This window comes from Phaseolus vulgaris, chromosome 5 (genome assembly GCF_051622355.1).
Source record: "Phaseolus vulgaris cultivar YP4 chromosome 5, ASM5162235v1, whole genome shotgun sequence".
NCBI lineage: Eukaryota > Viridiplantae > Streptophyta > Magnoliopsida > Fabales > Fabaceae > Phaseolus > Phaseolus vulgaris.
The window spans coordinates 16,912,719-16,930,490 of NC_143502.1; the positions used below are offsets into that span (position 1 = coordinate 16,912,719).

General features: G+C 34.1%; 1 protein-coding gene across 3 annotated transcripts in view; it reads right to left on the minus strand.

Annotated features, from left to right (window-relative positions):
* Positions 1–210: 210 nt before the first annotated feature.
* LOC137835243 (putative leucine-rich repeat receptor-like serine/threonine-protein kinase At3g14840) overlaps positions 211–17,772 on the minus strand; it is a 43,221-nt gene continuing 25,659 nt past the window's right edge. For 2 of the 3 annotated variants that reach the window (XM_068643651.2, XM_068643649.2), the window contains 12 exons: positions 15,172–15,234; positions 15,005–15,070; positions 14,883–14,918; positions 14,756–14,796; positions 6,896–7,269; positions 6,599–6,794; positions 6,364–6,510; positions 1,965–2,083; positions 1,667–1,877; positions 1,329–1,566; positions 1,020–1,170; positions 211–832 (listed from right to left, as the gene is read on the minus strand). In XM_068643651.2, the coding sequence (XP_068499752.2) occupies positions 449–832; positions 1,020–1,170; positions 1,329–1,566; positions 1,667–1,877; positions 1,965–2,083; positions 6,364–6,510; positions 6,599–6,794; positions 6,896–7,269; positions 14,756–14,796; positions 14,883–14,918; positions 15,005–15,070; positions 15,172–15,234 (2,026 nt within the window). In that variant the 3' untranslated portion in view covers positions 211–448. Of the gene's footprint in view, positions 833–1,019; positions 1,171–1,328; positions 1,567–1,666; positions 1,878–1,964; positions 2,084–6,363; positions 6,511–6,598; positions 6,795–6,895; positions 7,270–8,123; positions 8,641–14,755; positions 14,797–14,882; positions 14,919–15,004; positions 15,071–15,171; positions 15,235–17,772 lie in introns of those variants that run through there. The other variant, XM_090302025.1, reaches the window with a different exon arrangement.

A 17,772-nucleotide genomic window follows, 5' to 3' on the forward strand; every position in this document is an offset into this window, starting at 1 on the left:
ATGAGGACTTGTTTATTAACCATAATTTCACCTTTTTTACTAAGCCATTGTAATGTCTCAAGTCTAGTGGTAACATGCTCTTCTAATTATTTTAAGTGTTGTAAGGTTGTGGGTTGCATCCACCAAAACCAAGAACCGGATTGGCTGATACTTGTTATTATAAACGACATTCTATGAGTATAGAACCTGAAGAATATCAACAACCGGGAATGTCATACAGAAAGGTTTCGATAGATTGAATTGAATACAAGAGAGAAAGTATTTTACAGAATATCAAAAAAAGCCTACGTACCACCAGAAGAAACCCACCTTCTAAAAGCAATCCTTAAAAGAAATAACTAACATTAGTTATTTCAGTTATTTTTTACGTAACGAATTACAAAATATTCACAACAAAAGGATATAACAAGTATAGAATACATATCATCTACTAAGTGGTGATAATTATCTAATGACTCTTCTCTTGGAAAGAAGAATCCATGTTGATAGAATATAGACCTATATCAGACATAGATGCTGAAGTTTCACCCATTGAGATGCTCTCTTCTTGAGTTTCATGAGTTATATTTTTCTCTCTCATACGGTAATATTGTTGCATCTCCAACTTCTTTCCATCTAATACTTCACTTGTATCTAATACCACCTCTGGAACATTAGTTTTTCCTTCAAGCATGCATACAACTGAAGTCATGGTGGGTCTATGCATTGAAGAAACTTGCGTACATAATAGAGCCACATTAATCATTACCACTACTTCATCTTTTCTGAAATCCTTACCCAACCTCTCATCAACTAGGTCCATTAGATCACTTTGTTTTTTCAAGAGATGGACCTTGAAAAACAAAATAGAAACAGCTTAGTTCTAATAAACTAAAATCAACATATAGACTTGTGGTTTTTTGTTCTTCAAATGCTGCACTACATTAATATTGAATGATATTTTTAATAATGAAACAAAAAATTTCTTAGATACAATCATATGGGTATGGAAGTTGGAGATCCATGAGAGTAAAACTTACCAAATCAACGAGAGAGAAACATTCTTCCTTTGACCAATTCATGTTATTACTTTTTCCGCTAACAATTTCTAGTGCAACAATACCAAAACTATACACATCTGCTTTATCAGTTAAATAACCATGCATCGCATATTCTGGAGCCATGTATCCACTGCAGTGTTAAAAACTCACATTAACAGTTGAGAATGCAATTTTAAAGTCAAATTAAATTTACCAAAAGAATTTCATAGCGCATGTAATCTTTATATATAAAACGATAAAATATTACTAAAAACATTAATAAAAACATACTAATATATAATAACTCACTAGGTGCCAGCTACTCGGGTAGTTATGTGTGTGTAGCCCTCTTCATCAAGTTTGGCCAAACCAAAATCAGATATCTTTGGGTTGAGATCTTTGTCTAGTAACACATTAGTGGCTTTGATGTCCCTGTGAACTATCTTCAGCCTTGACTCTCCATGGAGGTAAGCCAAACCTCTAGCAATACCAACACAGATCTTTTGCCTTGTTGACCAATTCAGCTTCAATCCAAATTTTTCTGGTTCTGCATTTTCATTAGTCACAAAAAGTAGAGGACATAGTATATTGAAATTTGTAGATTATTAATAGAGTTAACAAACTTAACATAAACAAAAGAAAATTACCAAATAAAGCACGAGCAAGACTGTTGTTTTCCATGTATTCATATATTAGCATCAACTGATTTCCCTCCATACAACAACCATAAAGTTTAACTAGACAAGGGTGTTGCAAAGAAGAAATCATGCCAATTTCATTTATAAACTCACGATTCCCTTGTTTTGATTTAGAAGAAAGTTGTTTAACTGCTATTACCGTGCCATCTGAGAGAACACCCTGCATTTTCAGCTTTGATTAAAGTATTGCTTTATGTTTGGAAAGTTATTAATAAGTCATATACAAAATGTTGAAAATCGAGAATACCTTGTATACAGGACCAAAACCTCCTTCTCCAATCTTGAAGCTAATATCAAAGTTTTTAGTTGCAGCTTTGATTTTTCTTAAGCTAAATAAGCCAGTTTGGAAATCTACACCCATTAGTTCTGTTGAGACAGAAAAAAAGCATAAATATGTTGTGACATAATTAAAACCATAATTTGTATACTACCTATAGTAGTTTATAAGATATTATAAGTTATGCAAGCAAATGCATAAATAGTTGGGAAAAATATTGCCAAAAAAAAGTGAAATTTATGTCACAATAGATAAACTTACTACTTTAAATAGGCTAAGAACTAATTTCAGTTTCAAAATAAGCATTGTTTAAACCTTAATAATCAGTGTCATTCAATACTTTATATTTTGGTAACAAGGTAAACACCATATTTTTTTTCCTTTATTAATTCTTGAGTCGGTAATAAACAGATCAAAATGGTAATTTAGTATCAAAACTTTTTTCTTTATTTTCTCTTAGAGATGTCAAAATACGATATTGGCGATCAAATTTATGTAATGGAACAAATTAAGGATGATCATATCTTTAAAAGAAAGTGTTAATAACAATATATATACAAACCTATTAATATATTAGAAATAGATCAAGTCTAACTAATAAAAGCTAGCCTAAGTGAGAAGGATTATTTAAAGAGTATTTTGGATATATTCTTGAAACATCTTATGTGAAATTTGATGCGCATTTAACTTACTCTAAGTGTGTATTAATTCCATGGTTTGTTTAAGTACACTAAGGTAAATCAGTATAAAGGTGAGACTCGAAGCCAAGTTCCTTGAAAAATGTTCATAGAAGCTTTAACCATTATACCAGTCAAGTTTTGTTGTCATGTTATGATTATTATTATACTTAAAAGTATGATTATCAATATTAATATAATTAATAAAATAAAAATTAACAACATTATTCATATATTTAATATTATTATTATTAATATTATTAATATTGTTAAATATTATGAATATTGTTAAATATTATGAATAATTATTATGATAATAGTTGGTAGGTAATAGAGATTCGTGGGTGATAGTTCGTAGGTAATAGAGATTTGTGGGTAATAGTTGGTAGGTAATAGAGATTCGTAGGTAAAAGTTGTACATAATAAGATCTGTGGGTAATAGTTGGTAGATAATGTTGAATTTACTTACGGATTCAGAATTTGTGGGTAATGTTTGTAAGTAATGTTGTCTGTGGGTAATATCCGTAAGTAATGTTGAATTTACCTACGAATTCAGATTCGTGGGTGGATATCCGTAGATAATACTGATTTTTTTTGTATTGTGTATATACGGCTTAAATACTGGGGACAACCACAGGGGATATTATGGTACAGTGCAAAACTTTTAAATTAGGAGATCGATGTGGTGTTAGACATAGAAAGCACAAGGAACGCTGAAATGATCAAGTATCAAGGCACATTAGCTACAATCATTTGTCAAAAACTAATTGAAGCTCAAGTTTTGGTCTTGGTTAATTAGCAATAGCAAATTTTGTGGTTGTAGGTTCACTAAAGAAGGTTTGGTGGCTACAAACTATGAACAGAGAATAAAACTGATGACGGCTTTGAGTTTAATGCTAACAAATTCCTCCCTTAAACTCAAACCTTTCATATTCTTCATTCAGATTGTTTTTCTGATCGTCATCACCCACATTTCCAATATTTTCCCAACAGTCACCACACTGTTTTGGATTAGAAGCAACTTTGGTCTTCTTCACTGCACCAACCCATGCAAAGTTCTGGATTGAAATAATTTTAGTCTCCCAAACAAAATCTTTTGCACTTTCACCCTCTGAATTAAAAGGATTTAAGAAAGATTGTGGCTTCAATTAGCTTGGACATAATTATTAGACCATATATCCCTTTCAGATGATGCCTTGAAAGCATTCCATTTATTGTCTTTTCCCAAATCAAAACCATTATTGTCACAAAGAACTTTACTGCACCTTGCAGTCATACTATCTGAAGTATTATTTCTTACACTCTCATCAACAATAACAAAAGATGGAAGATACTTTTCATTGACCTTTGGTTCTGCCCTTAGCTTCTTGATAGCTTCAAGGGATTGTAATTATAATGGCCTTCTAATTTGGATTGTAATTCATTCACCTTTTCTTTTTGTGCCAAAAGTAACAAATGGAGTTCTTCAACTTGATTGACTCTACTTTCTTTGTCTTTCTCCATATCAACATATTTTTCTTCCAACTTTGTAAACCTTCTTTCCAGGTTATCAAATTTTGCTTCAACACCTCCAATTGAGATATCATGACACTCCTTTCATTTAGGAGATTGTGCGTTTCATTATTCAGTAAATTGCACAATTCTTCCAAGCTACTTGATTTTTCCCTTAAACCTTCAAGCTCAATTTTTTCATCACAAAGGGACTTCTCCAACAATGTACTCTTTAAGTTGAGTTTGAACATTTGATTCTTTGTCATCTCCACATTTGCAAGAACACGTTCATTTTTTGTCCTTCAAGTGCAAAATTTGGTCTTTCATAAAAACCGAATAGCCTTTCTCTAGTAATTGTCCCATACTGAGAATGTTATTCTTCAAATCAGGTACATAATAAACATCCTTCATAGTGCCTTGTTTTCCATCCTTTTGAGAAAAACATATTTTTCCCCGACCTTTGATGGGAACCTTTGTTGAGTCTCTAAAAGACACATGTCCATCTTCTAGCTCTTCTATATCAAGAAATAGGTGTTTGTGCCCACACATATGATTACTAGCACCAGTGTCTAGATACAATATCATGTCACTATCTAGAGTGACATCTTCATTGGCCATCATGAGAATTCCTTCCTCTTTTGTCTCATCTTCCTCCACTAAATTTGAATTTTCTTCCACTCTCTTCTTGGCATAGCACTCCTTTGCATAGTGTTTATATTTGTCACAATTGTAACATTCAACATTTGAACGATGTGAACGACCACCACGATCACGACCTCGTCCACACCAGTTTTGTTGGTTCATTTGTCCCTTTTTGTTTCCATGACCACGACCTCCGTTGTGATCAAAACCTCAACCTCCACGTCCATGTCCTCTTCCTCGGTTATGTTGCGCGTACATCACCTTGTCTTCCTCGGTTATGTTGCATCTTTGTTTGTAAGGCTTCCTCCAAGACTTCTTGCTTCTTTCTCTTTCGTTGTTCATGTGATTCAAGAGAACTAGAGAGATCATCAATGGTCATCTCTTCCAAGTTTCTTGACTCCTCAATTGCACATACAACATTTTCAAAGACCGAAGAATTTTCTCCACAACCATTGCATCCGTGAGAGTCTCTCCATTACGTTTGAGTTGATTGGCTACCGTTTTCACACGAGTGATGTAACTAGATACATCTTCTGAATCCTTCATCTTCATGGCCTCCAACTCACCTTGTAGAGTTTGAAGACGAATTGGTTTAACTCAGACTACACCCTTTAACACCTTTTCCAAGATGTCCCATGCTTCCTTTGAAGTGGATGCACCAACAATCTTCTCAAACATTGCCTCATCAATGTTGCCTTATCTTTTGATCGTGTCTCTTTCAACCTTTTGTTTTGGGCCGCCGAGTAACCAGTGGTATCCCATAAGAGCTTTCATTTCGATGCTTCAATTATCATAATTGGCCATCTTTGTTAACTGAGGAAGGGACATATTATTGGTTACTGACCATAGCTCTTATACCAATTTGTGAACAGAGAATATAACTTTTATTTCACTACTACTTTTCATATAAGAATACAGTCTCTATAAATAGTCTTACAATAGAATTTTCAAATTCTACATTCTCTCTCATCAAAGCTATACTATAAATTACATTTAAAATCACAATATAAATGACATTCAAAACTAAGATTAAATCTAATAATTATTGACCATTCAAATTTTTAAATAAAGCTGATGACGGCTTTGAGTTTAATGCTAACACAAACATGTCTCACTACAACTTATGTTATAACTCCTAATGTTGTCTTGGAAGTGAATTATTTGGGAGGGGGAAAGTGATCTAGTGTAGGAAACAACGTAGGTGTAGTAATCCCAATTTGTGGAGTACTAAAGAAAACAATAACCTTTGGAAATCTTCTTTTGCAATTTTCGGACTTTTTGCATTGTTGGCTTATTTTTTAAAAGTTTATACTTATTTTTTGTAAAGTTTATACAGGTTTATCCGTCTTAAACTCTTCTTATTGTATAAAGGTTAAAATATCCTTTAAATACTCAAATTTATCTTTTTAGTATTTTTTATATGGGTTACAACATTCCTTCTATGCTCTTTTTATTTTATTATTTTTTGTCTGATAAAAAAATTCTTTACTTTTAAATCTATTTATTTTATGCTGGTAAAATAAGTTTATGGCAAAACAAATTTATAAATGATAATTTACCTTTTTCTAACGATACCTTTCTTTTTAAACATCCTTTCCACCAAGCTATGGCAAATATTATGATGATAACAAGTGCTCCAGTAACTATAATTGCAACAATATAATGCATAGGTACACCATCTTTATTTTTCTCTTGGGGTGTAAAATCTGTTTCATTATGACAAAAATAAATTAGTTATATTAGATCATATGAGGTGATGGGCGAGAAAAACAATGATGGAGAAGTAGCACTAACCAGGATCAACAGATATAGCAGATATGAGAGGACCATGAACTGATCCAAATGGTATACCAGTAGTCCCTTTTCCAGCCCACTGCAAGCGAATCTCTAAGGTACTGCTATTTACTGTAGCAGTGAACTTTTTTATGATTGATTTACCAACTCCTCCTGCTTCTTTTGCAATATTGAAATCCTTCAGCACCAACTTTCTCTGCAATATTTCAATCCAAACACAAATGGCTCATGAAGAACAAAAGGAAGTTGTTAACATTAGCATGTGGTGGACAATGGTAAGATGATAAAACCATGCACCTGAACATAGATGTCAAATACACGTCTTCCCAAGCTGCTATATGTTTGATCATCAGTGAACATTATTTCTGCAAAATGAAGGCTTATTGTGTAGCTTCCATTTCCCATGCAAAATGCATAATATGTGAGAGAAAGGGGAGAAACACGTGCATCCATATATAATTCGCCATTGTTGATGTCAAGCTTTGTTGTATTAGACCAAGTATAGTAGTCCACACGACCACTATCAAAGAAATGACCAGTGTTGCTAAATACCCAATTTGATCCTGTTCGACGAAATCTTGCTGGGCCAGCTTCTTGTGAATCATCATCATATTTTATGTTTCCATTAGATATTAACTTCCCTCCACAATTTACATGAAGAGAATACCAAGCTGGGACAACCAAAAAATGGTGAAAAACTAATGTAAGGAATCAAGCATAATAAGAAGATTGTTATAAGAAAAATATTAAAAGCAAATTTTTCATACTTACGTATATAAAACTCAATTTTTTGTTTCATCTTAAATATGAAGGGAAAAAATAGAGAGTCTAACTGAATTATACAAGCCTGGGAATGGGAAACTGGTAATTTCTAATTGTCAATATATATGACAAAGATAACATACCAAAGATAAGAGTACTTGACAAGTACATCGCTTTCATGAAAAATAAAAATGAGAACATGATTAATATCTGTGATTCAAAATTGAAAAGAATAGTAAAATCTTTGTTGAGTAAAAGAAAAAAGAAATAAAGAAAAGAATGAGACCCATTATTTGTTTTCTTTCTTTCTTTGATTTTGATGTGTTTTTTCCCATCAACCTTTTGTTAAAAGGACAGTGATATGAATCACTAATTCTGGAAGTAAATATTTAGTCTACAACCAATAGTTGGAAATAATGAAAAACAAACTGGCACTTTATAGAACAAAAATAAGCACAAAAATACCAATCAAGTGTAATCAAAATTTGCCGATAAAATAAAGTGCAATCAAAATTGATACAAAGACCCCGGTACGTAGTTGTAACTAGGTTTGTAATTCATAGGAAATCATTGACAAATACCATCCATGATCATAACGAGTGGAATTATTCAAATGACTATAAGCATATGTTGGAAAGTGATTATCTAGGCAATATCATATCAACATACTAAGATATTTATATCATACTAAAATTGGACAAGTTCAAATAATAAAGCATTAGATAAATATTATGTTGATCTCATCATCGATTAATCAACTCACCTCAATAATACTCTTTAGCGCGGATTTTTTACACTAACGAAAACTTTGCCTAGGACGTGGAGGTATGGAGGCTAGTTTCTTCTTCTCCAACTTTCCTCATGTTCACAATTAAAGGGATATGTGGAATATTTTTCAGCGGTGGGGACGGATTAAAGATATCTTCATTTCAAGCAGATTGAATATTAAAAGACAGAAGTTTGGCTTTTGTAAGATTTCAAGAGGTGGTAGATGTTGATGTGCTTGAAAGAAGACTAAATGTCATATGGATTGGGACTTTGAAGTTAAGGGTGAACAAACCAAAATATAGGAGGTCATAGGGGACAAGGAAGGAGTGGAATGAAAGCCATGGACCAACTCAACAAAAGAAGGAATGGAAACAGAAGGAATACCGTCAAACTTATGCACAGGTGGTGGGTAAGGAAAGTCGTCATACGCTCAATTAGTCAGTGAGAAAGGAGACCGATAGGAATGTTCAAGTAGTCAAGGAACAAAGTAGGATTCATATCAGAGTTGAAATGGAAGATACAAAATGGTTGAAGAACAGTTATATTGGAAAAGTGGCGGATGTTGGGAAGGTGCAAAAGGTTTTTTTTTTATCAGCAATAAAAAATAAATAAAAGGGGACCACTTCAGGGGTGGTCCAACCCTTTTACAAGAACACCTAGAATCTAACTCCTAACTTGGCACCCAAAATTGTCGGACAACGGACCAACCAAACCAAGCGCTAACTAGCTTTACCGAATCAGCCGTATACATGCCAAAGGATCCATAACCCAACAGGGGTAGGAAAACTAAACTTCGCGGGACTTTGCAGCAATCCAAGACCATACCTTTACTTGCGCAGAGGCAAAAACTTCTAACACATCTGCCACTCCTCCATTAAAGACGATCGAGTTCCTATGCTTCCAAATTTCACTCACAATTCCAACCCAAATTGCCCCCCAAACATCATTAACTGAAACTGATGCCTGACTCATCCTGAATTGGATAAAATTTTGCATAGGATCCAAATGGATTACGAACGACACTCCAAGCCACTCAAAGCAAAGACACCAGATCCTCCAAGAAAAGTCACAAACGGAGAACAAGTGACTCGACGACTCTTGAACCTTCCCACACAAGCAGCAAACAGGGTTTTCAACCACCACCCCGCGCCTTACCAAATTAATGAAGGAGAGCTTTTTTATGGAGGGGTTCAAATTTATCAGGGTGAGGAGGTATCTATGGGGGCTTTATGTGCTGCTGTCTGGAGAATCGGTAAAGGTCCTGCAAAAATCTCTTGAAGAAAATAAGGATTTGTTCGCTGAAATCTTTGAATCGGTAGTGCTATGGGAGGATAAATGTGAAGTTTTAGAAAAGATTGTGTGGGTCAGATGTAGAGTAATACCTCTCAGGTTTTGGAACAAGTTGTGTTTTGAACAAGTCGTCGCTCAAATAGGGTCATTGGTAGAGATCGACGCTGCTACATTAGAACAAGTGTGTTTGGATTGGGGAGTGGATTTAGAGTGATTTGAGAGGAAAGTGTAAAGAAAGTGAGGTTGTTTGGATTAGGGTATATTAGAGTGGATTTGTGAGGAAAGTTTATTGAAGTTTGTGTGTGATAAGATGGTTGTAAAGAGATTTTTATCTTTTTTAAATTGTATAAAATGTAAGTTTACAAATTTACCCTTTTCTTAAAAAAATATTTTCACAAATCAAATAAAAATTAAAATTAATTTTTATTTTTATTTTTGTTAATATTATTATTTAATAAATTTATTTTAATTATTATTAAATATTTAATTTATATTTATTGTTAATAATTTATTATTATTATTATAATATATATTTTTGTTAAATATTATTGATCAAATATTTCATTTAAAAAAATATAAATGTATTTAAAATTATTTCTATATTATATAATATTATTATTTTTTATATTTAATACTGTTATTATATAAATTATCCTTTGTTATAAATAATTATATTTATTAATATAATTTTATTATTATAATTAATTATTATTAATAATATTATTAAATACTTTTATAACATCAAGGGTAATATGGTTAATTCACATAATCTTTGCGACTTTCTTGGCAAATCTTTGGGCACCCGTGAAGATGAAAAAATGTGTTTTAGCACCTTTCTTCGCTCGCCAATACACGGAAATCAGTAAAAACAAACGCACATAATCTGTGCCTTTCTTTCTTCGTATACAGTGAACAACTAAAAACAAACAAAGTCTAAGTGTATGCCAGGGTAGAAGGAGGCTAGAGTAAGTAAAAAGGTGTCAACGGCTAGTGGGAGAGAGAAAGATTTTAACCTAATAGTAGATGGATCAATTAAGTCTCAATCACATGAGGGGAGTGCTTTTAGTGTTTTTTTGGGTCTGGGCCTAATGGAGGTGGAAGTAGAACAGACAGGGGGTGTCACAAGTAGCAACTTCACAGGGCACATCTAACGGCGTCGAGGATGACGGCGGTTTCGGGACTATGAAGGGCCACTCAGCATACCAGAAGGGGAAGTCAGTTGAGGGTAATCCTGGTGGTGACACTCAAAGTCATATCAACCGCTTATCTGATAGTGTGGTTGAGAACTATAATAGGTTGTTTTGGATGAATAATGAGCACTCTGAAGCTTTTAGAATCTGAAATATTGGAAAGGAGTTGGGTTTCTCTTTCTCGGGAGAAGATGATGTTGTTATAGGTCAATTACATGCGTTGGAGGTTAGAGATAAATCAGCTATTAGGAGGGTGAGCACAAGCAGGGTGTTGAAAAGTTTGTCTGATGATGAAGATAATTAGTATGAATATAAGAGGAGTAGAGGGTAAGAATAAAAAGAAATATTTGTGTGAGCTTATTCTTAAAGAACAAGTGGATGTGGTGTGTTTACAGGAGACAAAAAGTAAGGAGTTGAGAATGGAAGGAATTTACAAAATGTGGGGTACAAACGAGGTAGAATGGGTAGAGAACGGAAACGTTAATAACGCTAGAAGGGTGATTACAATGTGGAGGGAAAACTGCTTTATGTTTTGTAAGGTATTTAACGGGCATAATTACAGTATAATCGAAGGATAGTGGAGGTTATGAGAGGCTTTTCAGGTTACTTTTGTTATGTATAACTCTGGTTCTCTGTCAGACAAAATAGTGGTGTGGGATGAGGTTCAAGAGAGGAGAAGGAAGTCAAATACAAAGGCATGGTGCGTGGTCGGGGATTTTAACTCTATCAGGAGGGTTGGAGAAAGAAGGAATGTGGGTTTGGATGGTGACCACCGTAGGGAGATGAAAAGGTTTAATGATTTTATTGAAGGTTCAGAGTTGTTTGATATTCTGATGGCGAGAAGAAAATATACGTGGTACAAGCCAAATGGCATGATAAAGAGTAGAATAGATCGGATTTTAGTGTCAAAGGAATGGTTGGATAAGTGGCCAGACAATAGGTATCAGGTCGCAGACAGGTCAATGTCTGATCATTGTGCCTTGGTTTTGAATAGGACCAACACAGACTAGGGTCCGAAACGTTCAGGAGTTTGGATGTTTGGCTTAAGGAAACAAGTTTAAGGTTTTTGTTCGTAATAAATGGGCTAGTTATGAAGTGTAAAGAAGTGGGATCTTCGTTTTTAAAGAGAAGCTGAAGAAGTTGAAATCTGATTTAAAAGTTTGGAATAGAGAGGTCTTCGACAATGTTTTCTAGTAGAGCGGATATTTAGAGGAGAATTCAAGAGCTTGATGCAAGGGATGGTGAAAGTGAGTTGGATGAGGTAGGAAGGGAGGAGAGAATGTGGCTTTTATCATAGCAAAGACGTAATAATCACAGTAAAGAAGTTATTCTTCAGCAGAAAGCTCATTTTAGATGGTTCAAGCAGGGGGACTCGAATACAAAGTACTTTCATTCGGTCATTAAATGGAGAAGAGTAAGGAATGGTTTGTGCGGGCTGAGAAACAAGGGTCAATGGTATGAGGAGAAGGTCAGAGAGTACTACAAAGAAAGGTTTTCTAGGGAAGTATGCCAAAGAGTCAAGTTAGATAAGGTAGGGTTCAATAGAATTACAGACGAAGACAATGTTTTGTTGGTAGGAAGGATATCTGAAGAGGAAGTTAAGAGGGCAGTTTGGAGCTATGATAGTGACAAAAGCCCAGGGCCTGATGGATTCAATTTCGGGTTCATTAAGTTTCGTTGATAAGAGATTAAGGATGACATCATAAGAGCAGTTCATAGTTTTGAGGATGACAGAGATGGCCAAGGGGGACAAATGCGTCTTTTATTTCTTTGATTCCTAAAGTTGATAATCCATAACATCTGAAGGATTTTAGACCAATTTCTCTGGTTGGATGCTTATGTAAAATTGTGGCAAAAATTTTATCCCTGAGGATGAAGAAAGTGTTACACAAGGTTATTGACACTAGACAGTCTGCATTCTTGAAGGGTAGCGGGATACTGGATAGCGTTCTAGTAGCAAATGAAGTGCCAGAAGAAGTCAAGAGGAGAAAGAGCAGTTGTGTTTTCTTCAAAGTCAACTACGAGAAGGCGTACGACTCAGTTGTTTGGGAGTTTATCTATTACATGTTGGAGAGGCTAGGTTTCTGTGGCAAGTGGATTGGTTGGATAAGAGTTTGTCTTGAGTCATCATCGGTGTCTGTGTTAGTTAATGGGAGCCCTACTAAGGAGTTTAAACCAAGGAAGGGGTTGAGATAAAGAGATCCCCTAGCTCTGTTTCTTCTCCTCACAACGATCGAAGGTTTAGCAGGAGCTATAAGGAAGGCGGTTGAGATAGAATTGCTAGAAAGTGTGGAGATCAGAGGTAAGTCTATAAAGGTTAATATGCTTCAGTATGTGGACAACACTTTTTTCTGTAAGGCGAAAGCTCAAAGTGTATTTGTTATCAAGGCTATTCTAAATTGCTTCTAATTAGCCTTAAGTTTAAAGGTTAATTTTCAAAAGAGCAATGTTAGAGGGATCGGATGCAGCTCCCTATTGGTACAACAGTTTGCGACTATTTTGAATTGTGAGACGATGAAGACTCTGTTTAAATATTTGGGCTTGCCGGTAGGTGGTTGTCATAAAAGAAGTAAGTTTTGGGAAGAAGTGGTGGAAAAAGTGAGGAAAAGATTAAGCAGATGGAAAGGTAAGTTTATATCTATAGCAGATAGACTATGCTTGATTAAATCAGTGTTGTCTGCTCTTCCTTTGTTTTTCTTGTCCTTGTATAAAATGCCGGTTGTGGTGATGAAGGAATTAGTGAGGTTACAAAGGAAATTTTTATGCAGATGGGGTTCGAAAGCAGGAAAATAGCGTGGGCATCGTGGAAAAAGGTTTGTGAGCCTAAAGAGGTGGGAGGGCTTGGCATGATCGATATAAGACAGTTCAATATTGCTTTGCTAGGAAAGTGGATATGGAGGTTGGGCTATGAAAAGACGGATTTTTGGAAAGAAGTTCTAAATTCAAAATATGGAGAATGGAGGGAACTTCAGAGTCATAAAAGAAGTAGTTCCGACTCTCTATGGTGGAGGAATTTGAAGGAGGTTTGGTATCTTGATGAATGGAAAGATAATTTTGAGGATACTTTTTCTTGGGAGGTTGGGAACGAGAGGGAGGTAAGGCTGTGGGAGGATAGATGGGTCGGCAATACGAATCTCAAAGATGCCTTTCCGAGACTGTTTACCATTTGCTTTACCAAGGAGTCTTCCATTTGGCACGCAGGAGAGAGGTCAGAAAATTCAGAGGTGACCTGAAAGATAGAGTGGAGAAGGAATCTATTTGAATGGGAACGGGATTTGGAACAACAGTTGATGCAAATTTTGGGAGCTCAGAGGGTTATGATGGATAAGGAGGATCCTTGGGCTTGAAAAGGCAAAGAGTCAGTTGGGTTCACGGTTAAATCCGCGTACAAAATTCTTGAAGAAGATGTTTGGGGCGGAGAGGGAGTTGTACAGGGATTTTTGGAGGTTGAATGCATAACCATCTTCACATCTCACAGCATGGAGGGTTCTGGAAGACAAAATAGCGTCTAACACAAATTTGGCTAGAAGGGGGATTTGTATGACTACTAATGTGTGTTGTTTGTGCGGGTAGGAAGAGGAAACCACGTCTCACATTTTTTGTACTTCTAGAGTCGCTTGGTTCGTGTGGTCCAAGTGTTATGAGTGGATGGAGTTGGTATCGACAGATCATAGGGAGCTAAAAAAACATTTCAGAAGCTTCAGGATGAGCGGTGTCAAGGATAATGTTAATCAGATACGGGGAAGTGTGTGGATAGCAGTTGTAGAAGAGTTGTGGTTACATAGGAATAAGCGGATTTTCAGAGGTGGCAGAATATATTACATTGAAATCTTCACTTCGGCACAGATGAAGGCTTTGACATGGGTAACGACTAAAGCGCATGGTGTAAGTTTTTCGTATTTTGATTGGTGCCTTGAGCCTTTAATTTGTATGATGTCAGTCAATTTTTCTAGGAGACAGTTAGCATGAGTAACAGGTATTTGCTTTTAGGTTTTTAGTTGCTGCAAGGAGGTTTAATATTTAAAGCATCAGGTAGGTCTTTTGTATAAAGGTTGAGATATCTCTGAAATACCTCCTATTTATTCATTTGTTTCTTGCCGATAAAAAAAATATATTAATATTTGAAACTTATAACATATAAACTTACTTTTAGGGCATTTATTGTTGTCTAAACATGAAACCATTCCCCTGAGAAAATAATAGACATGCTAAGTCAGTAGCATAAGATATACTTATAGATGAGATTAATTTAGCAGGAGTAATACAAATCTTACGAGTCATTTCCCTTCAAAGATGATGCAAACAAGTTCCTAAGGCACGTAGTAAATGGATAAGGCTCAGATAATATCTCAAAATTTTCAAAATAATAGAAATATGATAAGGAAAAGACTCTTACACACTTCCCTGTTGACATGTCAATTGCTCTGGATTTTCGATGCTCAAATTGTTATATGAGAGATCGCTGTGTCAATTTATGCATGTGATCAATTTAGAACCACAGATGAAACTAATTAATAATTTAATTTAACAAATCATATATAAGTTGCACTTCGAATTACTTACGTATAATCTGGCCTATCTATCCAGTTGGGTAGTGGTCCAGTGAAAAGATTTCCAGTTAAATATCTAAGTAAAACAAATTTTAAAAAATCAATTTACAGATTCATAAATTAGTGATAAATTATCCATTTGATGAATATAAAACTTATTTCCAAATTATTTGATGTTTCCAAGAAAAATATGTATAACTTAAAAAAGTTTCATCTTATTAATATATTTTTTAATCTAAACTAGTCATGGGATAATTACACTAGAAAAAAAATAATCCTACAAGAAAATAATGACATAGAAACCAATTTTAAAAACAAAAAATAATTAGTTGCTATAGTGAATAGATTAGATACCATTATAGAAACTAAAAAAAACTTTTGGTTTCTAAATTCATTTTTATTATTGTTAAATGGTTTCTAAATTGGTATCTAATTAGCTACCAAACTTTTTGCTACCAAATTTAGAATCTAAATAATTGGTAGTCAAAACCTTGGTAGCTAATTAGATACCAATTTAGAAACTATTTAACAATAATATAAACTAATTTAGAAACCAAATCTTTTTTAATCTCTAAAATGGTCTATAATTTAATCACTATAGCAACTAATTATTCTTGATCTTTAAAATTGATTTTTATTTCATGATTTTCTTGTAGTGAGTATTTACTAATCTCTCTATTTGTTCCCTTTTAAATAATTTTTGTTTTTATTTGTTATTTTCAAATTTTAATATATAAAATATTAATTACTTTTTTTTCATTTATATCCTTACCATTCACTTAAAATTTAATGAGTTTACATAAAAATAACCATTTGGTATGTTTTATGGGTTTGGTTCCATGCAGGTCACTTATGCAGGATAAAGTATAGATCACATGTTGGTAGAGGTCTAGTTTCTAACTAAAGATCATAAACCATTGGACCTGGTGAAGGAGAAGTAAAAGTGGATCGTGTTATGAAAAATACAAAGAAGGAGAAAACAAGTAGTTAAAATTTAAATCATCACATAATTATTTTTCAGGCTTCTCTTGCTACACTTTTTGGGCCTATTATGTTGTAATAATAGGGATTTGATATATACGCTCCCTTCTATACGAGGAGGAGGGCTCTCTTTTTTTATATGCTCAGAGGTATTTGCCTCTAACATTCTTTTGATATACATATACAGATTATAATATCTTTAATTGTAAATCAATATTCTTTATCAATAAAAAATATAAAAATAATCACAAGTTTAACGTTTCTTTTTATATATCTCATATCATTTATCTCAATCCATATATTCAAAGTTTAAAATCTTTCTAAAATTCTTTAATATTATTGTCCACTATAAAAAGGTTCCTAAAATTGTATACTTCCTTTGGAAAAAAAACTAAATACACTATGTTTAACTCCATTGAGGAGTTTAAAATCCTAAAATTATTTAATATTAACGTCCAGTGTAAAAATACTCGTTAAAAAGTCCTTTGGAAAAGACCAATTATAGTTTATATCAAATGTGATACTCACGATGCTATTAGGGGTTGTCAAGATCTTTTTACCACGTATCTTTAAACGTAGAAGTGGTGAATTTATGAGTGTTTTTACTATTTTTAACAAAATTACTAATACTATTTTAGTTAAGTTTATTGTGGTGTGATACTTATTGAACTCACATCCTTAAAAGGTTGGAATTCTCTTTGGCTGGAAAGTAAATAAAGTTTTTCCTGTCAGATGTGAGGTGGTGGTTAAAGTTTTTAGTGTTAGAAAATCAAAAGCAAATATAATAAATACATATCTTAAAATTTTTAATTTCTTATATTCTTAGAAGAGGGAACAAAAGTAACAGGTAGGATTTTACTTGGTAAGATTACTTACTTTCATGTATTTTAGGAGCTCTTTTCTAGAAATACTTTTGGTTATAGATAGGGATGGCAAAGCGGGGCGGGCCATGCGGGCTGGTCCGCGGCCCGCAGGTAAAAAACGCGGGGCGGGCTAACTTTTTCAACCCGCTAACCCGCATTAGCCTGCCCCGCATTAGCCCGCGACCCGCACGGGCCAGCAGCGGGGCGGGGCGGGCTGGCCCGCTAACCCGCAAGAAAAAAAAATGTCATTGTTTTAATGTGTGCAGATGATGGGGAAGATTATAATTATGAAAAAATGGATGAAAGTTCTTCTAAGGCGACATCCAATGTTATTGAAATGGAAGAATGTCAATAATGTTTATGTTTAATGTTTTTTAATTAATGTTTATGTTTATGTTTAATGTTTTGGAATTAGGTATGTTTAATGTGTTGGAAGTGGAAGAATAGTGATATTTGATATTTATCTTAATGTTTAATTTTTTGATATTTGACTATGTTTGAAAAGGAAGAAAAAAAAATTGGATTTGATAGTAACAAATATATAGGTTTAATTTGACAATTTTTTAAGAATAAAATGTAAAAAAAAAATATTTAATTTAAAAAAAAAAAAAAAAACGCGGGCTGGCCCGCAAACCCGCGGACCAACTCTTATGCGGAGTGGGTCGGAAATTCTAACCCGCAATAACTTTGCGGGACGGGCCAACCCGCTCCATATTTTTGCGGGCCAATGCGGGGCTCTAATTATAGAATTGATAAGTCATAACTAGTGA